The sequence below is a fragment of the Salvia hispanica genome, chromosome 2 (assembly GCF_029641045.1).
Source record: "Salvia hispanica isolate PSC_SH4W2 chromosome 2, Shi_PSC_v1, whole genome shotgun sequence".
Taxonomy (NCBI): Eukaryota; Viridiplantae; Streptophyta; class Magnoliopsida; order Lamiales; family Lamiaceae; genus Salvia; species Salvia hispanica.
Window position 1 is genome coordinate 16,444,345 of NC_142693.1, and position 23,584 is coordinate 16,467,928.

General features: G+C 36.5%; 4 protein-coding genes and 1 long non-coding RNA gene across 8 annotated transcripts; 4 read left to right on the top strand and 1 right to left on the bottom strand.

The window, feature by feature from the left end:
- The first annotated feature begins 236 nt into the window (after positions 1-236).
- LOC125202118 (uncharacterized) lies at positions 237-2,034 on the top strand. Its single transcript, XR_007173043.2, has 2 exons — positions 237-1,633; positions 1,728-2,034. It is a non-coding gene; the product is annotated as an uncharacterized LOC125202118 (long non-coding RNA).
- Positions 2,035-3,417: 1,383 nt separating this feature from the next.
- LOC125215439 (uncharacterized) lies at positions 3,418-6,533 on the top strand. The gene is made up of 4 exons (XM_048116862.2): positions 3,418-3,717; positions 3,836-3,968; positions 4,096-4,263; positions 5,293-6,533. The coding sequence occupies exons 1-4, from the start codon at positions 3,530-3,532 to the stop codon at positions 6,430-6,432; spliced, it is 1,629 nt and encodes a 542-aa protein (XP_047972819.1). The 5' UTR covers positions 3,418-3,529; the 3' UTR covers positions 6,433-6,533.
- A 641-nt stretch (positions 6,534-7,174) lies between these two features.
- LOC125215449 (aspartyl protease family protein At5g10770-like) lies at positions 7,175-8,819 on the top strand. Its single transcript, XM_048116872.2, has 2 exons — positions 7,175-7,327; positions 7,409-8,819. Exons 1-2 carry the CDS (start codon positions 7,255-7,257, stop codon positions 8,653-8,655), a joined length of 1,320 nt encoding a protein of 439 aa, XP_047972829.1. The 5' UTR covers positions 7,175-7,254; the 3' UTR covers positions 8,656-8,819.
- Positions 8,820-14,524: 5,705 nt separating this feature from the next.
- LOC125222214 (uncharacterized) lies at positions 14,525-15,810 on the top strand. Of its 2 annotated transcripts, none has more exons than XM_048124721.2 (2): positions 14,525-14,691; positions 14,967-15,810. In XM_048124721.2, the coding sequence occupies exon 2, from the start codon at positions 14,989-14,991 to the stop codon at positions 15,748-15,750; it is 762 nt and encodes a 253-aa protein (XP_047980678.1). In that variant the 5' UTR covers positions 14,525-14,691; positions 14,967-14,988; the 3' UTR covers positions 15,751-15,810. The 2 variants fall into 2 exon arrangements, with proteins under 2 accessions (XP_047980678.1, XP_047980673.1); XM_048124716.2 differs by having other exon boundaries at positions 14,526-14,691; positions 14,961-15,810.
- Positions 15,811-16,107: 297 nt separating this feature from the next.
- On the bottom strand, positions 16,108-20,325 carry LOC125222193 (putative WD repeat-containing protein C2A9.03). Of its 3 annotated transcripts, XM_048124696.2 has the most exons (11): positions 19,974-20,322; positions 19,800-19,884; positions 19,431-19,593; positions 19,146-19,313; positions 18,920-19,006; positions 18,221-18,355; positions 18,009-18,119; positions 17,602-17,693; positions 17,374-17,479; positions 16,978-17,064; positions 16,108-16,834 (listed from the first exon to the last, which is right to left on the bottom strand). In XM_048124696.2, exons 3-11 carry the CDS (start codon positions 19,566-19,568, stop codon positions 16,421-16,423), a joined length of 1,338 nt encoding a protein of 445 aa, XP_047980653.1. In that variant the 5' UTR covers positions 19,569-19,593; positions 19,800-19,884; positions 19,974-20,322; the 3' UTR covers positions 16,108-16,420. The 3 variants fall into 3 exon arrangements, with proteins under 3 accessions (XP_047980653.1, XP_047980661.1, XP_047980646.1); XM_048124704.2 differs by lacking the exon at positions 19,800-19,884 and having other exon boundaries at positions 19,146-19,304; positions 19,974-20,325; XM_048124689.2 differs by lacking the exon at positions 19,800-19,884 and having other exon boundaries at positions 19,974-20,320.
- Between the last annotated feature and the right edge of the window lie 3,259 nt (positions 20,326-23,584).

Sequence of the window (23,584 nt, forward strand, 5' to 3'; positions counted from 1 at the left end):
TCACTTAGTATTAATTATTTGATAGAGTTACTTAGGGGAGCTCATGATTAATTAGAAAACTAGTCCATTTAATTTATCACCTAGTCCAACTAAAAAAAGTGAATAAATTAGTCCAATACTTTCTTTAAATACTTTCATGCCCAAGCTTCTAATTTAATTCTTTAGCCCATACCTTTATTTAATTGAAGAGGCCCAACTAAAAAAAGAAAAGGCCCAACACTTAATTAAACTCAACCACAAATATACTCCTTCCCCTTTCCATCGGCACTTTCTCAAAATTCATTCTCAAAAATCCCAAATTGAGGGAATCAAATCCCTAATTGGGAATCCGCCGTCCGTTCTCTCTACTCGGCGTCGGCCGGTCATTGCTCCGGTCGACGCCTCCCTTGCGCCGCCGGCAGCTTGTTCCTCCTTTCTCCTTTTTCTATCTTTTCCGACATTACCGGGAACTGCTGATACACCGTGAGGCTCGCGAGCTCCACCGGTCCAGCGCCGGCGTGCTTCCTTTCGTCACCGCCGCCGACTCTGCGCCCAGTCGCCGCGGTATTGCGCCGTCGGAAGGGAGGAGGAGGCATCGCCTCTCTCTCCGTGCTTGGCTCTCACATCCAGCCGTCTTTGGCGCTTCTCGCCGGCGTGTGACGGCATGTCAGCCACAACACCGAGCTCGCCGGCGTGTGACAGCAGCTGGTCTTCTTTCCGCCGTCGGTCAGCCCCTCCGGCCTCTGAATGCAGTGCCGTGACAGCCACCGTCGTGACAGTTTGCTGTCGTGGTCGGGGCTCGTCAAGCGGTCATCTCCGGACGGCTCCTTTCTAAGCTAAGTCTCCCTAACCTAGCTATTTAGGTGATTTCCTTAGAGCAGAGTCTGCTCTTGTTTCATAATTTTAGAGTTAGGCAGATTGTAGTTGTTCTTCAAGGAAACTGCAGTAGCTTGGTTAAAGCTTATGAGCATGTGAGGATTTTCTTTGATTGGTGTTCATAAGTGTACAAGATTAAGGAAAACTTAGGGGTTTAAGTTGATATGATATGGCTACTGAGTTTAGGTAAAAAGACATAGCCTATTGTTTCTGTTATTTCATTTTTGTGGTAAAGCTCTAAGCTTTCTTGTCCTAAGCATAAGGTTCTAATATGATGCAGAGGGGAGCTGCTGAGCCTACTGATCTCATTTAGGACTTAGCATGTTATTTGAGATTTTCTAAATTTTGGTGCTTCTATATGATGATATAAGCAAAAAGATATTTAAACTTGGGATGGAGAGAAGGTGTTACCTGTTGAGAGGTTGTGAAGAAGGGAGGATGAACTCTCTTGTTGTTACTTGCTCTCAACTCTCACTTAAGTTTTGCTGAATTTTCGAAGTGTGTGGGAGGGCAAATTTGATGCATATGCAGGGGTCTTTATAGGCATAGTTGGTGTACTTGTGGGGGCTTTAATGGGGCTGTTATACTACTTTGTTCTCATCTGGCAGCATATCCTCTTTATTATGATTCTGCAGCAAGATATAATTTGAAATTTGGCTCTATTTGAGTACCTAGTACTTGGTGATAAATGGCATTTGTTTGTTGTGGCAGCTGCATAGGCACAATGCAGGTGCCACTATGAGAAGTGGAGATTTGAGAGGTTGACTTGCTATCTTTGGTGAGTCTTTGGTCCTGATGTTGTTTCTTTCCTCTAGTGGTAGTCCCTTAATTTCTCTTGTTTCTTAGCAATTAACACTTGTTTTATCTTGCAGGGGAAAGAAACAACTTGGCTGCCACTTAGCTGTCCCGAAACGTGGGCTCGCTGCCCTGGGCCCGACGGGCTGATCGGATACGGACCACGGTGGGGGGTGCGACTTGGGCTCGGGAGAAAGAGGCCCAAAGAACTTTTCCTTTGTATTTTACATTCTTTCTTCTAGTTTCATGTTTCAATTATGTAAGATAAATAGTAAGTTCAGAGGTGCGTACATAAATTTTCATTCGCGACGGACTTTTTATTGCTTATGTACCGCATTTCGTTTATTTCGTTTATCAATGCAATAAACATGGGTTCGTTTTTAATTCACTTGTTGCTCCCTTTCATTTATAGTTCAAAATGCCAAATTTTTGGGTAGGCATATCCAACTAAGTCAAACACCAATAATAAAAAAAAAAAAAACTCAAGTTTGAGATGCGCCTTAATTTTATTGAAAATTCCATAAGTTAAAAGACAAATTAAGATGCGGGTATTACAATATGCATGTAGCATATCGCTGGAATCCTTATGAAGTTATTTTTAATTTGATATATGTTATATGAATTTAAAGTTTTGGAATTTCTTTTAAAAGTTAGTTATAACTAAACACGTAGTTAATTGACATTAATACCCATATTGATATTTTTTGAAAATAATCCTATGGCCTTATTGACGTTTTTCGTTGATCGTATTGACATTTAGGGATTAATGATCTAAGCCCTTAGTTTGAATATCTAATGGCTATTATTTAGTTGTAGTTAGCAATTAAGTTATGAGTTAGCAATATAACACTCCGCTAAAATATATTTTATATATTTTTAAATTATAAATATCTATTGTGAAATATAAACATAATTAGGAATAAATTATATTTAATTTATTTTTAAAATTATAGAATACAAAATAATATTCTAAAAACTCTAATTTTCTATTTTAATTGATGTTGAAAGTCAGGTATACTGCAAAAGTAAGGTATACCGAACTTCGGTACGGTATACCGAAAATGAGGTACGATATCGATATGAAAATTCGTCATACCGAAAATAAGGTATATCGAAAACTTTGGTAAGGTAAAGGTATGACTTTTTCACATACCGTATTCACGGTATGGTGGTTTCGGTAAGGTATACCGTACCTACCCACCCCTAGGCAAGAGTGCAGCGGTGAGCATGACGACTGCTCTTGCAGAAGCATCGCTGTGGATGTTCTAAGTAAAGTATATCAGAGAGGAGAAAGTGAGTAAAATATGAGAGAGATTTTATATGTAGAACCGAGACTATTTTTTGTGGGCATTCCAAATGGCAAAGTAAGACTATTTTTCATTAACTGGTAAAGTATATAAGACTATTTTTCATTAACTGGTAAAGTATATAATACTCCCTTCATTCCCAAAGAATATGCACTTTGGGTACGACACAGGTTTTAATGCAAAATTGGTAAAGTAAGAGAGAAATAGAGAGAAAAAGTAAATAAAGTATTATTAATAAAAAATGAGTTTATTAGAGAGAAAAAGAGTTTTAAAATTAGAAAATGCATATTATTATGGAACGGACTAAAAAGGAAAGAGTGCGTATTTTTTGTAAGAAGGAGGGAATAAGATATTACCCCAAATTTTTACTGTACAACAAATTCGCTATGTATGTTCGCTTTTAATTTTTATTTTTAAAATTTGTGAATGTGGAGTATTAATAAAAGGAATTCAAGCGATTCCCAATTTATAAGATAGCCGACTGAGCTGACCATTGCGCCCTCTTCAGATCGAGGAATTCACCATTCCGCCGCCCAACTCTGCTCTACGATCGACATAAACATCGAATAACGATGGCGCTCAAGTTTCTCAACAAGAAGGGATGGCACACGGGCAGCCTCCGCAACATCGAGAATGTCTGGAAAGCAGAGCAAAAGCACGAAGCCGAGCAGAGAAAGCTCGAGGAACTCCGCAAGCAGATCCACGAGGAGCGCGACCGCGCCGAGTTCCGCCAGCTCCAGGAACAAGCCGGCCTTATTTCGTAATTTCTCCTTCCCCTCAATTGATTTCTCTTTTTTTAGGGGGATTTTACAATTAGGGCTTAGGGTTTCCTTTTTCAAGAAATTTCAAATTGACACTATTGCGTTGAATTTTGGCAGGGGCCAGGAGCGTTTGGAGTTTCTGTACGATTCTGGATTAGCTGTGGGCAAGGGTTCTGGATTCAAGGCTCTGGAATCGTTGCCCAAGGCAGAGCCGGGGCCTGCTGCATCGTCTTCTACTTCTGCGAAGGAGGTACTGTTTGTGTTTGAATTGATCAATTGAAATTGAGTTTTCCCCCTTTCTTTATCTAGTAAGTATGTTTGAAAAAATTGGATTTAGGGTGCTTATAGTTTACATTGGATGGTGATTGTTATTGCAGCCGCAGCCAGCTTCACTGGGAGCTTTGTTTGAGGATAAGCCACAGTCAGCCAATGATTCGTGGAGGAAGCTTACTTTCGATCCCCTGCTTTCGATCCGTCGGAGTGAACAGGAATCTCTAGCCCGCATCAAGAAGAACCCCATCCAGATGGACATGATCCGCAAATCAGTAAGTCTTCTGTAGCCTGTTGGATCCTTAGTTCGTTGTGTTGGCTAAAAAAATAAGTAGAAAACTAGAAGCAGATTGGAAAATTCTCCATTTTGTTGAAGATTATTGCCATTGTTAGCAAGAGTGATTTTTCTTTTCATGGAATGTGACCGAGTTTAATTGCAGAGCTAATAGTGGTATTCTTGGATATTTAGCAACTGATGTAATTTTAAACTCCATTGCCTGCCATAGCCAGCCAAGATGATATCTTAATTATTTCATGCATTCGAGGGTCTGTTAGAGATAGTTTTGTATTCCCATCACCTCATTTTTTTCTAGTTTTGTTCCTTTGCTCTCATGTCCAAGCTCTGTAGGATGTCTCATTAGGACTTGTTAAATATTTGGTGAAGGGTCTACTAGCATCAATTTCATTTATGTCATGCCAGTATGGTGCAGGAGTAATGTGAATTTCAGAAGATGGTATTACACTGATAATCTGCTAGTTTCAAACCTTTGTTGATCCCACCGATGATACTATAACCGTGTGATCATATGAAATATGAAATATGCAATCCTTCGTGTTGGTGTTATGACTGTGAGCTTTCGAGTATATTTGTGTTCTTCCAGTAGCCAAGGATTTTAATTACCATCCTTGACATTTTCTTCATTTCAGATTGAAATCAAACCTTGAAGTCCTTGAAATTGTCATCATGTAAGGCAGAAATTTATGCATGTTGTAGGATGTGCTAAAAGTAACACCTGGTCATATAATGTTGTATATTCATCTAGGTCCTAGCAATAGGGAAATCATAACCAAATAGTTCCACAACAAATCCCCTTCTATCCAAAAATATCGTTCTTCCTGGGAAAGCTTCAACTTGCATTTAGGATGTGTTTTAGACACCCTAATCTGTTATGCAGTTATACTTGCAATGGTTTAATAATTTCCATGTAGGTGTGTGTGGTGTGGGTGGATATTGAATGTTCTGCTGTCATGTACCCTTGATTTGAGCATAACCGTGACTTATTATAGCCAATTGTCAATTTCAGGTAGAAGCACAGAAGAACAAAGACAAGGATGGAAAGAAACACAAGAAAAAACATCACAAAAAGAAGCCCAAACACAACACGAATTTGTCGTCGGATAATGACTCTGAGGATGACCTTTTGACAGTGGAAAAGCACAAGGAGAGTCGCCATAAGGGCTCCAGATCTGAAAAGCATTCAAGTAAGAGAATCCATACATCTGATGATGAATTGAGTGAAGGAGATGGTAGAATAAAGAAATATTATGATGAGTCCAAAGATCGGAGGCCAAGTGGCTCTCAGGATGCCTCTTTGACAGTGGAGAAACACAGAGAGAGTCGCCACAAAGGATCCAGATCGGAAAAGCATTCGAGTAAGAGAGTCCATATTTCTGATGATGAATTGAGTGAAAGAGATAGTAAAAGAAAGAAATACCACGATGAGTACAAAGATCGGAGGCCAAACGATGAGTACAAAGATCGGAGGCCAAACGATGAGCACAAAGATAGGAGGCCAAACGATGAGCACAATGATAGGAGGCCAAAAGATGAGCACAGAGATAGGAGGCCAAACGATGAGCACAGAGATAGGAGGCCAAAAGATGAGCACAGAGATAGGAGGCCAAACGATCAGCACAGAGATAGGAGGCCAAACGATGAGCACAAAGATCGGAGGCCAATTGGCAGTCCTAATCGCAATATCGACAGAGTTGATGATGATCAACATAGAAGTAGTAGGAGTCATCATGAATCCAATAAGGAGCGTTCTTCAGAACAGCAGCATGAACCTTGTCATGAGAAGAACAGTTATTCTTATTCAAGCACCTCTGTTAAGCCACCAAGGCCTGAGTCAAACAACAGGCCCCGAAAAGCTGGTAAACTATCAGAAGAAGAGAGAGCTGCTAAATTGAAGGAGATGGAAATGGATGCTCAACGGCACGAGGAACAAAGATGGACGCGTATAAAGAAAGCAGAGGATGCTGAAGCAAAGGAAGCTATTCTTGATCATGTCACTTCTGGTAGAAACTTCCTGGATGCTACTCAGAAAAGTGTTTATGGAGCTGAGAAAGGAGGAAGCTCAACGATCGAGGAGAGTGTGCGCCGCCGTGCATATTATTCACAGCGGCGATCCGACAGTGAGAGCAATGCTTTCCGGAGAGCCTAATTTTTTGACAGAGATCCAGATTTTTTCTGGTAAAATATGTAACCATAAATACAGAATTCCTGTACCTGGTTGTTTGTAGTTCTGTGTGGTTTTCGCTTAAATGTTTTCAGTTTCATTAAATTTATTTGAGCTACAAATTCTCCACATGCAGTCGTATTCACAGGCGCAAGTTAATTTATAATAGTAAAAGATTGTAATTTTCTCTCGTGCTTTAATATATATATATATGAATGAATCAATTAATGTTAAAGCCAAAATTTCTCAAGAGGTACGTGACATATAAACTACCATCTTGTTTCTTTTTCTTAAGTTACGTGATGAATGGCAAGGGAGATGGATTTAGTTATTACTAGACGTGGGCGTTTTAACCGGATTGTCGGTTAACTGTCGGTTCAGAATTAGAACTGGCATCCGGCAGTTCAACCCGAACCGTGCTATCAGTTTTGGCAGTCCAGTTCCTGATTCGGACAGGAACTGCCAAAAATGCTTCACGGGCCGGTTATGGTTCCACATTTTCCCGAACCGGAATTGATGGTTCTGAACCAGAACCGGCGGTTCTTGAACCATGGGCACGTCTTGTTATTACAGGTGTCGGATTCTTGATTCCTCAATCAGCAGCCTTTCAAAAAGCAAAGGAAATGGGCCCCTAAAACTAAGACACAATAGATGTCTCAACCACATGTTTCCTCATCTTGGTTGAGAGGACCTCACAAGTCAGTGTAACACGTCCCTTCCAACCTCGACCTCTCAACTGATTGTTTAACAATCTTAATCTCATTGCTATAAATCCCCCAGCTTTGAGGGTGAAAACAAATTGCAGACATGGAGCTGTTCTTGTCTTCTTTTCTTCTTCTTCACTTGGTCATTGGAACTTCTGCCATTAGACTCAATCAAGGCATGTTTGTTGTTTCCTTTTTTATAAGCATTATTGCATAAACATATGTTGTCTACTTTACTAACATATTGATTCTTGCAGAACTTGGCCAGCTGAAGCTGCCTCTTGATCATGTCCCCGCCTCACTCTCCTTCTCGGACGTCCTTGCTCAGGACAACGCCCGCGTCAAGTTTCTCAATTCACGACTCGAAAAGAACTTTACAGCAGCAGCTGTTTTTCCCGGTGGATTGGTAGAGGGCACTTTCGTTAGCGCCCCCTTGAATCCAGGTCTTTCACTCGGTGTAGGGAATTACTACACCAAAATTGGGGTAGGGAGCCCGGCTACTTACTATCCGGTCGTTGTGGACACGGGAAGCTCCCTCTCGTGGATTCAGTGCCAGCCCTGTTTGGCCTATTGCCATCCACAAGCTGGTCCTTTCTTCAACCCTTCGGCTTCAAACACGTATAAAACTCTATCGTGCGAAGCAACCGAGTGCTCTTCGTTGAAGTCTGCCACACTCAATAGCCCCATGTGTACGAAATCGGATAAATGTGTGTACACAGCAACATATGGTGATCAGTCCTTCTCTCAGGGCTTCTTGAGCAAAGACACTCTCACCTTTGGCTCTGAGAAGCTCCCTGGTTTCGTCTACGGTTGTGGTCAAAACAACGATGGCCTATTCGGGAAGTCAGCCGGTCTGATTGGCTTCGCGAAGAGCTCTCTGTCCATGCTGTCCCAGCTCTCAACGAAGTACGGGAAGGCCTTCTCGTACTGCCTCCCAACCGCCTCTGGCTCGGGAGGCTATCTCTCCATTGGATCTCATTCGACTTCCTCTCCACCGAGCTTCACTCCTCTGCTATCCGACTCCCGGGATCCTTCCCTGTACTTTGTAAAGCTCACGGCCATAACGGTCTCTGGGAGGGCGTTAGCCGTGCCAGCGTCTGACTATAGTATCCCGACCATCATCGACTCTGGCACCACCATATCGCGGCTGGCAGGGCCGGTGTACACGGCCCTGAGGGCGGCGTTGGTGAGGGTCATATCTCCGAGGTTTAAGTTGGTTGAGGCGTATTCCATTTTGGACGCGTGCTTTGCTGGGACAGCGGGCGCGATAGCCTCAGTTGTGCCTGCGGTTGAGATGAGGTTCCAGGGAGGGGCGGCGCTGAAGCTGGCGCCGCGCAATCTTCTGTTGGAGGTGGAGAAGGGGACGACGTGCTTGTCGCTGGCCGGGAACTCGGATATACGAGACAGCATCGGCATCATCGGCAACCAGCAGCAGCAGACTACACAAGTTGTGTATGATGTAGCTAATTCAAGACTTGGATTTGCTGCTGGTGGCTGTCGCTAATTTGATGCATATTTGTTGTTTAAGAATTCTGTTGTATAAAATGTTGATATCAATCATTGTGTATAGTTATTCTACTTCAATTTGTATGTAGTACTAATATTTATAAACCGCATCATATCTTCCTTTGTATCAAATTTATAAACTTTGAATGATTTATTATAGAAGCATTGGCAGAATTATCTAAATAAGATCAAAATTTAGATAATTGTTATGACAAAATTAGTATATACGGCAACCATAGACCATAGTAAACAGTAATCATTTGTCATTGTCATTATCATTATTGTTATTTAATTATCATTATCGTTATTAATTTATTGGTTGGAAATACTAATTATTGAAGATAGAAACCATTAAGAAATGAAAGGCATGTGTGTGATGGATGGTGATCGAATTTGAACATGCATCCATTTACAGTTGCCAATAGTTTTCAAATGCGTTCTTATCTCCATATTGTAGTTTTCTCAATATATACAGTATTTCGTAATATACTATGGTAAATTTACTAGTGATAATAGATTTCGACTGGGACTGTGCTGTATAGTGACAACTGACAATGACAAATATAATCATATAACTATATTTCTAAAAATATCACATCGAATTTTTATAAATACTCATTATCAATTCAAACTTATATAATTTTTTTTCCTACCAATCAAATTAAAATTAATATGTATTTGGTAACCTGGTTGAGATTAATATCACTATTTAAACTGTAGCATCTGACAGTTGTAAATTGATCAATTAAAATTATAGTGAGTAATCACTATTTAAACTGTAGCATCTAACAGTTGTAAATTGATCAATTAAAATTATAGTAACTCATAGCAGGGTCTTATTCTAATGATTATAGCACCCTAATCCAAAATCAAGACTAAATCTCCACCCTTGGATTTTAAAATGAGTGGATGAGATTAAAGCTCACAAATCTCAATAAATAGTAGACAAAATATCAACAAAAGGGTAATATCGTCATTATGTTATCATATGATAATTTTCGTGGGTGTTTTTTTATATCAACATTGTGTATTACAAATATCAACAATATGATATAAGAATATCAACATTAGTACAAGAAAATATCAACACATATTTATTGAGATTTTTACATGGTTTTATTCAGATTTTTTGATGTATTTGTTGATAAAAATCTGGGTATCAACATTTACGAAAACTAAAATAAAAAATATCAAATTTCATCATCCGAACGTCGTCGGAACATATGCAATTGAGATCTCGTTGGAATCCTTATTAAATTATCTTTAATTTGATATATTTTTTGCGAAAAAATAATTTAAATTGAGAAAGTTACGTAAATTTAAAGATTTGAGATGATTTTGAGGAGAGAGAAAGTAGTTGGTTATAATTACTATATATAGAATTTGACATTAATATCCTTTTAATTTAATTAATAATTATTTAAATTTAAAATATATCACACTTGACATTATATTAACCATAAGATCTTCTAATCTAATGGTTGAAAATTGGTCTCAATTTGGGATTGGTAATTAGTTAGCAATTGATTACTTCTCACTCATAATATTAAAACTTCTCCATTAGATAATATAAAGTAATTATAATTGCAAAATAAATTGATTTTCCATCAAATTTAACGGACTGCACGTTAGTAAATATTTCATTGATATATCATCTAGCAGTGTTATAAATTTGAAGTCTACATATGGTTTGATCCAATGTTTTAAAAATCGGACCGGTGAGCGAACCGGCGAAGCTACTGGTTCATGGTTCAACCGGTCGCACCGATTTAACTACTGGTCGAACCGTTATACTACTATAAATATATTAAATTAAATATATAATGCTCAAAAATATAATAAATGATAAAATATAATTCATAATATGTAAAAAGTATATTAAACCTTGTAAATAATTAGTTATATATAATACATATTATAACATTATAACTTAAAATGTCATTAAATTTACACATTTACATATAAATTCATTGTTAATAACCAAATTTTCTTAAACAAAATACGGAAACTTAACAACAAATTAAAATAATAAATACAATCATAATATTCAATAATTATTTACATCATTATTAATTATAACTTAAAAGTATAATATATAAGTAATTATAATATATAATAAAATAAGTAAAATATTTTTCTTAATGCAAGCACCACAATGTCCAATTTAACAAAATTTAATAAAATTAAAATTGTCTTCCCATATACTCACGCCGCAACTCACCTCACCTCAATACCGGTCCAGTTTCTTTCTCTCTCAATCCCCCCCTTTCTCTTTCTTGTTTTACTTCTCATTCCCTCTCTATCTTGTTTTACTTCTCGCCTCAATGCAGTTTCTCACTTTCTCAATCCCTTCATTTCTCTGTCTCGGTTTACTTCTCATTCCCTCTCTATCTCATTTTACTTCTCAAACCCTTCCTTTTTTCAGCTATTGTGTTCCTAAATTATTAGATCTGCTCTCATGGTTGAAGGAAGGGTGCAAAATAATACTCCCTCCGTCCCGCTTTAGCAGTCCCATTGACTTTTCTGCCATCTTTTTGTAAAAATGATAAAAAATAGTTAAAGAGGAGAAATGGTAAATTAAGAGAAAGAATAATATAGAGAAGAGTCTTATCTACATTATTGTTTCTCTTATTTTACCATTTCTCCACTTTAACTATTTTTCATCATTTTTACAAAAAGAGGGCAGAAAAGTCAATAGGACTGCTAAAGCGGGACGGAAGGAGTATTATAATAAACATTTAAATATAGTAAACCGGTTTCGGTTTCCGGTTAGCGGTTTAACCGGTTTGGCCGGCCGGTTTTACCGATTCTGTCCGGGTCAACCTACAAACGATTTCTAGGAGCAAACCGGACGGCTGCCTACCGGTTCGCGGTCGAACCGGCCGGTCCGGTCCGGTCAAACTTTGATCTAATTTCAAGCTTAGAATATTTGGGAATAGTAATATAGGTGATTAATAAAATTAATATAGCGGTGGGTTATATTAACCAGTGTTAATCCACGTGCGATGCACGACGACATATTTTTTTGTCATACAATTTTAAATTGTTAATCGATTAATTAAAATAAGAATAAATATAATTATATAAGATTTAAAATGGAAAAATATACTACTATATAATAAAAATCCAATAAACATATACTCAACTCATTTTACATCTAAAGACATTAAATTAAACATATTTAAAATGGAATTAAGACATATAATTATTTGGACAATGATAAAGAGACTATACTAAGTGTTGACATTTTTGAAATATATGTTTAGAACAATCCTTCATATTTCTCTACTAAAAATAATAAATTGTGTAAAGATGAAGATAAATACTATGTATGTTTGAGTTAAGGATGCTACAATTCTTCCCTCTCTAAGAACTGTAAAAAATATTGGGATAAAATTCTGGAACCATATACACGCGGTACTCTAACTATTGTAATCAAAGAAAAAAAACAACAATAAATGAAATGGAAATTACAATGAAAATTAGTCAAAAAAAACCCTCTTTCCACAAGACAAAATAACATCACGGTTAGTGCTCTCGGGTCGACGTATTTTCCCCAAAGATGAAACGATTTCCTCCTAGCGTATATAACATCTCAAACCTGCTAGGCTCCTATAAACTTGATGGGGCTCCAAAATCAAGCAAAACAATGTTCCTAAAATGTGCAATAAAATGTTGAGAGTTTGAGAGAGAATGAAGAATGTTTTGTTAGTGTATATTTCATCCACAACTCTATGCCTTTTATAGGTATAAAATTAGTACATGAGAGATCATGGAATAAAAACATTATAAATTATAAAATCAAGACAATATAGGTTACAAAATTTGTTAAATGCTCCTTATTCTATTTAAATATTTGTAACCACCAATGAGTCATTGTAGTGCTTTAAGAATTAGTCAAATGCTCATTAAAATATCTAATAAATATTCATGAGAGTCACTTAAAATGTTCAAATTGGTCCATAACTTATAAATATTTCATAATATGGACAAAACATATAAATATTTTAAAAAAGGTCAAAACTCGCCTTTTATATATGTATAGATTTGACTTGGTGAATGTTGATGAAACATATGGATTGGATTTCAAATAGTTATGAATTTACAAAAGAGCAAGTGCTCCCAAAATAGAGGTGGGCTCGCAAATTGTAGTGACCAAGGGAATAATTGAGATGACTATTTGTTTCACAATTAACACATTCATACATTACGTAGTGACGTTGACACAATCCTTGGTTTTTTCTTTGAAAAATTAGTGTGAAAACAAAAAAACAGTATATTGGTTAAAGATTTGCAACAATAGATTTCATTTTTCATACAAATAAATTAAATGAATTAGTTATTGAGTGACAGTCATATGTTGGGCCCAAATATGTGTAGTAGTATTTGAATTGGTTGAGACATAAATCAGTAAAGAAGGCCTATTTTATGGTTTATGAGGCCTGCTGATACCAACAAGTGATTTTCTTTGTCTCCATCGCTTCCTTTGAGTATAGAAATTAAAGAAATAATTTAGTTAGTTAAATAGTGAAAATAAAATAAATAAATAAGAGGACAAAATAGAAGAGAATAAATAAATAATTAAAGACAAAGTAAAGAACGATTGAGAATAAAGTTCTCCAAAGAACAAGCATTTACCATAAATATTAATTTGTTTTGCTAAACTCTTTTTTCTATAAACATGACAAGTAACTGCTTTTTATTTAATGAATCTATTCATATCTTAATTGACATTGATGCATGAAATAGAAGCGTCCAAAATAAAGCTTAGTTGATGCTCTTAGATTTAATAGTTGACAGCTACTTTTTAGTTCATAAGAATTTGGTTAAATTTTAATTAATTAAAGTAATCAAATTGTTAACTGTAGAGATAAGTTTTGTGATTAGTGTATCACCAACGTGGCGCCCGCAACGGGATTAGGTTTGAAATCAAAATCAATAAGATGGCCCACAAATTTAAAACCTAACCCTCAATCATGACTTTATAATTATTCAAATCACATCCCATTGAATTATTGAATCTCAAAGTGTCGACAAATACTTGTGAACACATACACGCATCCAAACTATTTTCTACGCCAAGTTTTAAATCCAATAATGTTTAAAACAAGTTTTATTAGTATAATTTATAATTAATTTTTAGTATAACGATGGATTAAGTGGAGCATTGTAACCACCGCTTTCCTCATTCTCTGCCACTGATATTGCAAGTACTCCTCCGCCCCTTTTGCATGTAACATAAAAAGTTTCTTTATTTATATACTCCATCTCTCATTTGAGTACAAAATAAATTTTAAGAAATGTAAACAAAAGTTGTGAAAAAAGTTATTAGAAAGTGGATCCTATTTTTTTATATTAGATTTATAATAAAATGTGCGTAGAAAAAGGTTAGTAGAATGTCAGACCTATTACCATTTATAGGATATTCCAACCGGGACGCCTAAAGTGGTACACCTAAAAATGGTAAACCGAGACTCCTAAAGTGGAACGGAGAGAGTACCAACCAGGACGCCTAAAGTGGTACACCTAAAAATGGTGAACCGAGACTCCTAAAGTAGAACGAAGGGAGTATATCATAACTGATATCTTTTCATTTATTTGAAACTCTAATCGGCAACTGATGCTCAGCTAATCACAGTTGCAAAAGGAGATAGAAAAAATGAGAATTGGTAATTTTTTTATAATTGCAATTAGCTGAACACACCATGTGACAATACATTCAGACTGGTAATTTCTTTCCGAAACATGATCCAAATTATAGATAATATTGAGTAAAGTTGCAAGTTATGGATTTGTGGCACACCATTACTCAAAATTTAAAATATATAAATAAATGGAGAAACAAAGGAACAATAAATATTGGAAAAGTAAAGTCTAAAAACATAGGCTTAGTCAATAATCAATACAATTATAGAATATACACTTCCGCCTTCACCTCGCTGCTTGTGTTCTCACTTCTCCTTCACAAATATCACACCATTTTCTGAGCTCAGATCGCTAAAAATTCTCAGCGTCTCTACCTGCAGGCTAAAAGGTACATGTTCTAATCGATCCTCTCTCTCATCGCTTCATCATTCGTTTTTGTTTTTTTTAATCACACGATCATCTATCCGTCGTTGTTCATCGTTAACAAATAAAATTATTGTCGATTGCTCGAGAAAAGTTGCTAAAATAAGTGTTTGGACGTATTATCAGTAGCTGAAGATAATCAGTCATGAAATTTGAATTCAAACAATGCGCAGTTACTATCAACGCCCTAATTTAGTTCGTTGAAGCTTAGTTCCTTTAATTTTGATGTTGTAGAAGCAGAAATCGTTGAGTGGTTGAAGAAATGGGATGCATAACTTCGAAGGCGATTACGCGATCGATGAGTATTAGAGAAGAGCTGAGGCATGGCTTCCAAAGCAGATCCGCAGCTTGGGATGAATTACTAGCATCACACATCGCCAACACCAACACCACCACTTTCACTCCACCATCAATTGATGTTGCAGATCATCCTCCCCCTACCAATGCAGATCTATTCACACGCTCCAAAAGCTGCCACACGCTGCGAGAGGACGTGCCGGACTTCAGAGACGGGAAGAGGAGCCTGAGCTTCCACACAGTGGAGGAGTACGACGCGTTGCTTGAGCGCATTCGAGCTCAAGATAGCTCCCCGTGGGATGATGTTGAGTTGCAGGGATTGGCCGAGGATGAGGATGAGAGGTGTGATGTCGATTTTGCTGAGGCAGAAACAGGGTGGAAAAGGAAGGCGGTGGCGAGAGGGCTTAAATCGCTGGATGTGTCGTCGGGAGAAGTCCCAGCCGTTTCGAGGCTGAGACGGAAAATGGTTGAGCAACCCCAGATTTACTCTCCTGGGAGTTATGTTACACCCAAATTTGGGAGCTACAATGCTCCTGCCAATGCCATGCCACGAGACGACACGAAACAAGATGCGGCTGTGTTCAGTCCCGAGCTGCTTGCTGCTTTCGAAGATTGTATGCAGCAGCTGCAGGTGGAAGAAGACACCATTCTCAAACAAATATTGGTTGATCATTCATTTGAGAATGAAATCAAACATGTACAACACAATCCACTTGTAGAGTCCTAGATTCAAATTTTGAGACTTCAAGAGTTGACATATTCAAATTATCAGAATTCTTCACATTCATATCATATTCCAACTTTGCATTGCTCTCAACCTAATGTCAAGTGAAACGGAACTCGATCTCGATGCATCCAACCTAATTACATCATAATTGTGATTAATATACCCTAAATGAGATGAACACGCGTGATAACGAATTCAATTAGGGCAGACACACCGATCATCTGGCCAACAAAGGCCAATTGACTGTTTAGCGATGCATCCACATCCACATCCGCCTCAGCCATTTTCCCGAAAGAATGGCCGTTTATTAAGGCTTCACTTTCATACAAGGTAGTAACAGATAAAAACAATGAAGTCTAATCGCAGACAGTCAGCATTCTTTTACTCCAAAACAAAAAAGTTAAATGGTACAAATTGAATATTTCATATACACATCACCAAATGACATTTTCAGACAAGCCTAGCCTTGATTCAACTTGAGGCAGCATCACAATGCATTCAAGGCACCTTATGTAACCTGCCCCGTCACCGGATGGTGTTATTTGATGACACAACAGTTGGTCCAAGATACAGCACACACTGATTCATCTTCAGACCAGACCTCTTCCAGGTGGCCAGAGAGATGCTACCATTGTTTCTCCTCAACAATCGCCAAAGGAATTCAAGATTCTCACATTAAGGAGTCGAGGTATGAATGGTTTCTACAGCGGTTGTATTGAAGAAGGCTACCGTAAGTGCGATCCCATACCCCAATGAACAGGGATTCAGTATCAGGGCTGAAAGAAACTCCAGATATCTCACCAAAAAAGTCTATCTCTTGCTCTTTCTCAAAACCATTTTGTACATCATACACATGAACAAAGTCAGCTGGTTCGGCCATGGCCATGAACTGGCCATCAGATGTGAAACGGATTGATCGGATGGCACCAAGATTTCCTTTCAGTACAGCAACTGATTTAGATAGGTTTCGAGCATCCCAGACTCGGCATGTCTTGTCCTGGTTCCCTGTAGCAAAAGTGTAGCCATTTGGATGCCAAGCAGAGGCAAAGGAGAAGTCCAAATGCCCGTGAAGAGACCCAATGGTCTGCAAAGAAAAAAAGGCATAGCACCAAAATATAATATTATTAAATCAAAGCACAACCTCACCTCTCAGCAGACATTATGAAGTACGATTGCCTTTGTTCTTAGTGGCCAAAAGAAATTGATGCAAGAAACAAAATATGCTACCTTCCCAGTTTGTGAATCAACGAGCATCCCAACAGGATTGTCGCCAACAATAGCAATAATCTTGTTATCCGGACTTAGAGAAGTGTGCTGTAAAGAAAATCATCAAGTCATCCTTGTGCTTATATCTACCACCGCAACACGTCACATGCACAAACACATGGGAGGCAGACTCAAAATAAAAGAGCATGTACACACACAGATACAATACAACGTTTCACACATAAATCCCATTGTTATAACATTTTGTTAATCAAAGTATATTGTCCACAATCTTCTTCGTGCTAAAACCTCTCAAATATGTCCAAGATAGCAACTTCACAAGTTCTAACAATTTTAAAATGTTAATGTGTGGAACTTATATCCAACTATATCACAGTTACAACAAAGTGAACTTACATTTACAGGAAACGGATAGGAGAAATGTCTAACAAGCTGATATTTTTCCAAATCAAAATCCCGCACTCCACAATCATTATTTGATGCTGTGAAATGAACAGCACCACTGAAAGCAATTCAAACCAATTAGTTCCAGATTATGGATTGTTGAATGTAAAACATTGTAGAATATATGAATCCTTGGTCCAGAGGCTATCGAGGGTATTATAAATTGAGAATGAAGCTAACCTCGGACCATCATAGATCTCAATTGCATTGGTGATTGCATTATCATCATAAGTTGTCCTTGTGCAAAAGCTAACACCAGGTCTATCTAGATACTGCATCAGAAAGGAACATCCGTTCAACAATCAAGAGACAAAAGAAAGATTCCAAACTTAAATAAAATATGCATCGTCAGTATAAAAGCATCTGAGCATTCATATGATCTGTAAACAAGTGGAAGATAGTACTTAATAAGCACAGATTGAGCATCGCCTCAAAATATCTCGACAGGAACTAAGGTTTGAGAAAGCAGAATAAACAAGGTTATATTACAACAGCCAATAACACAACTCTTAGTAGTGAATTGCATAATATGTAAACTGAATCCAAACAAAAGGCAAAATAATAAATCTTTCATGGGAGAGAATTACCTTGCAAATAAGCTCACCCTGGAATCCCCCAGCAATCAACAAATTGTCACGGACAGCCAGAGTACTAACTTGAGTTTGAGTAAATCCTTCTAGTAGGCTTCCAGGGTGTTTCTATAAAGAGAGATACACAAGTCAGAAAAATTAACTACAAAGGAAGCATTAAGCCCAATACTTTAATTACTCAACAAATCATCATTTAGGAAGAGATGTACCTCTGACGGAGCCACATGCCCAGAGACATTAAGAACTTCAGTCTTTTTGGAACTTAATGAAGACCAGTGAATAATTGAGTAATGCGACATGAGGTAAACATCATGCTTTGATGTTGACCAAACAAGGTTCCTCAACTGCAATAACATTTACAGGGAGAAACTCAGAAAACATGCATGCAACATAAATATCAACCATGATGCTCAATATATGATAGTATCTCTAAAAAGAAAAACACTGATGCTCAATACACATTTTAAAAATATTCATGACAATGCATGGCATTAGCATGTTCTATGCATCTAACTGAACCTCATTGTGAAACTGCTAGTGGCAGTGGGCATCTATTTAAAATTACATTTCACAATTTGACTGTTTGATGTGCTGTAACAAATCAGGACGCACAGCCAAACACAACCAACGAGAGAAAACTCAGCATGGAAGCAGAAGATCATTACATCATTGCACATTTGTATACTTCACATTTCACAATAAAACCTACTTAATTTAGCCGATAAGAACATTGTATACTTCAATTACTCTCATCCCAAACAGAGAGCACATATAAAGAAGCGAGTTAGAAAAAGAAAAGAAGATCAAAAAAACAATGTTCAATCCGATTATTTAGCTGGTACCAAGCACTTACGGTCATTAGAAAGATCAGCAAACAGCAAACATCAAAGAGGAACAGAACCAATCACCTGAAAATGAAGAATGGTTGATTTTACTGATCTGGTATTCTGCCAGAATTCATAATACGCTCCACCTTTCCTAGTTACTTTGCATTCCTAACATACCCAGAAGAGAGAACCACAAAATTTATACCACTATTAGAATCAATAAAACAATAGTTTATACATTTTCTAGAAGCACAAAAGCAATCTAACTCTGTTCAGCTACCATATAGCAAATAAGACTAATTATTACCTTTTCTGATTCCTCACCGGAGTGGAGTACATTCTCATAATTCTTGTACTGTTCTAGCCTAGTCTGTCTATACTTCTCCCTAGTTATGCTTAGCCTCTCCCATGGAATTCCTTGGATATCCTTCCCTCTCCGTGCCTCAGCAGCCGATGTATCAGTGATCTTATTGTCCTAATCCAACATTCAAGTTATCACATATCGCCAATAATAAAACCGACAGGCAATAACAATTGAAAAGATTATAGTGATATCAACAATCATAAAATTTGAAGGTGCTGTGGGACTAACCAAATTATCATGTTCATCCTCATCCTCAGATTCTGTGTCCCCTCCCATTATTCGACCAGCAAAATACATATCTTCTTCTACTTCTCCCATCTCATAGTCAGCAGGCGCATAATCCATTTCTTCCACTTGATATGACATTTATCCAACTTCAGTTACCAGGTAACTACAAGGAAAGTAACTCAATAATATAATTAGATTGCATGAACAATCTCCAACCACCGCAGAAACTGTAAAATACCAACGAAACTAAACGTTTACATAACCACCCCAAAAGAAAGCCTTAATTCAAACATTAAAATCTTGACCAATAACTTCAAAGGCCGAAACCAAAAAAAGAAAACATTTTTCGAATTGAAAATTCTAGTATACCTGATATAAAGTAGGAAATTGAAACCAATTACAAAATTGAAGGGTTACAAGAAGCCAATTCAAAGTGAGCATTCAGTACCGAACCCTAAGCAGCAAAGAAAGTCAAAACATAGGCAAAATAAACCTATAATCTACAAATCAACATCACATCGCAGAAAATTAAACTGTACTCACATAAAAAAGAGCGGAATTAAAATGAAACGTTTAATCCTCGCCTCCAACTCGTCCAATTTCCGATTTTTCCACAGCAGAAAGATCGAATCCTCGAAGATAATTGCGCAACAATCAGAGCCGCGGGGACTCCGATGGAGAGGATTACAGAGAGATCTCTGCGGCTTCGATCAAAAAGCGCATGCGATCTGGAGCTGGCTCAATTTTCCAAAAGCACTTCAATTATGATATACGACTCCTTGTTGAGGCGGTTAATTTCTTAGTTTGGTTGCGGTAAAAGAGAAAAAGAAAAAGGCAGTTAAAATGAAGGTATGATAAATCGATAATGGAGAATGAATGAAGATCTTTTTCGTAAAAATGGAATATTGAGAGGGTAAATTTGAGAAGAAACAAAATACTAGTGGATTTAGGCTTACGATTTACTGCAATGGATATTTGCAGCTGTTTTGCGATGGAAATCAATGAATTTGGCCCACCACAAGATAAGAGAGGTTTTCCTTCAATTTTTTTTTGGCTGACACGTGGGATTATACCATTGAAGGATTGTTTTTATCCTATGATTTAGGATTATTTTTTTACTAATTAAGATTACTAGGACTTGGAGCATATTCGTTAGAAGCGCATTTCAATGGTAAAATATTTCATTTCAATTAATAAAATCGAGAGTTTGAGTCATTATAAAGTCATTGTTTGAACTCTAAGAATGTGATAAGAAGCCCTGTGGTTCTCGAACCAATAGATAATTAGACGTATTAGGATTCCTGTTGTATACAACATGTTGTGCTTCAAAACGCAGTAGTTAGAGAATCAAACACAGATATATTCTTCTTTTATTTCATTTATTTTTCCATTTCATTTATTTAATTGCTTGTATTTTGAAGCACAACATCTACTATACACATTAGGGATCCAATTCCTAATTAGACTAATGGTGGATTCTGGATAGTTAAATAAAGATAGATATCAAAATACATCCATCTAATTTGTCACTTCGAAGGTAGAAGCTCATAGAGGAGCTAGTACTACTAATATTTTATAGAATATCAATTTGATTTCTAATAATTTAAAATATACATTTGTATTAAAGTAAACCGATGTAATCATTTTCTTTTTTAAAAAGTATGACATTTCCAGAATAAAAATACATTAATCGTAAAAAATATTAATATAGGTTGAGTATATTTTTATTTTTTTTTGGAAACAGACATATAACTATATAAGTCATGTCACAAATTATGAAAAAGACCAACAAATATTGTTATTTTTGCGATTTATTGCTTTGGCTATTCTGGGAAATTGGATTAATGTGAAGAAACTAGGCACATGCAAACGAACCAACATACCATAACAAATTAATGGATTAGGCGTTACGCTCACCAGACACCGTGCACGGTGCACCACTCCTATTTCACAATTTTTGATTGATAGATAACTTACAAAACTCAATTAACTAGGGTTGCCAAATTGCGTGGATTGAGTGGTTATCTGATCAACATGATATCGATCTTGTTGGAACTGGCAGCGGAAGCAGGCGCATAAATAACAATCACATAATAATCAGATCTATTTAGCAGATTATTTAGACAAAACCTATTCGCGTAATTATCACATGTATCATGCTCATAACTTGAATTAATCATGCTTTAAGAATAATGAAACCTAAAACATGCTTTTCTACGGAGCAAAAAAATACCTAATTAATTTTCCAAAGAATTGAAGATGGCTAGTTTCTTCTCCACGTGATGCTTTGAGTACTAGACCACAAATCTTCTCTCTGGTTCCCGAATTGTATCCAATATCAGTGTGGGCTGATCTTACTAGAATACTAGGACTTAAATAAAGAAGACAGAAGAAATCCTTTTTGGAATAGGAGAGGAATTCGAAAATTCCTTCAGCTAGAGGGCCGAAAATTTTCGAAAAATACAATAATTAAAATTGTGTTGTTTATGTCTCCTTTATTCTCCTATTTATATTAAGTTCCTTTTGGGCTCAGACAGGGATCTATGGAAGGTTTTGGATATGAGCTCATCCAATTTACTTTTTACTAATTAAATTGAACCCACAATTTAATATAAGTTATAATTGGAATATTACGAGCAGCCACTACAGAAGTAATATTGAACTCTCCTCATCCAAATCCGAAATTACAAGTAATCCGGGTTTCCGTTTAACTTTCATTTCCTGCGCTTAAGATTAAAATGTCCATTAATTAATTAATGTCTGCTATTGACTTAATTAATTAACTTCTTATTAATTCCAAGAGTGGACTTAGCATGAAACACTTATTTATTATTCATAGAGTAATCACACTCCAACTAGCTAGGTTTCGAATAATAAAACCTTGTTTCGCGCTCCTCTTGAGGACATTATCAAACGAGACTCAGCTCGCGCACGATTCAATATAATAGCAATCCTAGCACCGCTAGATATTGATCACCACTACCCAATATATCAGGATAATTGGGTTACGAAAAACCCGCACCATTTGATAAGTCAAAGCAGTGCATAATCAATACCGTATGCTCAATGCTAACCTACATTGATTAAGAAATAAATATTTATCAAGACCTCGCCTTTTAGTAGATAGCATAAGGCAAGTCTTGCTGTTAGATCCGTTCAGTGTTATACCACACCAATGTCATCTTATTTCAGTAAGGCTTAGAAATATGCGGACTGACATTGCAACCTTTCTCGTTGGATAGTCAAATTCCAACTAGGTTGTGAAATTCATCTTTTTCTTTGTTTAGAATTGACCGTATTACCTTAAAGTGGACGACGCCCACAACCGGTCTACTAAAGCAAAGACTTAGACTTTGTTAAGTTAACTTATACATTTAAACATGCATTAACATCCATTAAATATAAAACATAACAACATTATGACAAAAAAATAATCTGTTTTATTTATTGGAAAATAAAATAAGAGTTTTACAGTATTCAATCACTCGAAACGTGATTTCTAGTATACAAACTCTAATAGATCTAATCCAATAAAGTTAAACTCTAACCCAATTTGAAATCATCGGATTCTTATCAAGTCTCAACCTAATATTTTTGTGGGTGTTCGTGCTATCGTGATTTAGCTTAACATGACACGACAAAGACCAGGACATAATATCACAGGATATAAACATAATATTACATGATAAAATATGATATTATATAATTAAAATCGATTATAATATGATTAAAATTTTATCATGATTTAAATCAAAATATTAAAATTAAAATATAGTAATATTTTTTCTAAATATTTTTTTATTAATAAAAATAACTTAATAATTATTTTTTCTTAACGGAATCCTAACTCAACTCAAAATCATCGAATTCTTATTAGGTGGACTCTATAAAGACTCATACTATATCTAACACAGTCAATCGAAATGATCTAATTTTCAAACTAAGAAAAAATAGTCAAAATCATCGAATTCTTATTAGGTCGACTCTATAAAGACTCGTACTTTATCAAACATGGTCAATTGAAATGATCTAATTTTCAAACTAAGAAAAAAGTTTCATTCATTTCGAGAATAGGCATGCACACAATTTCCATTCATACAAAATATTGGAAAAGAAATAAAATGTATGAAATTGAAAATACACATGATAACAAG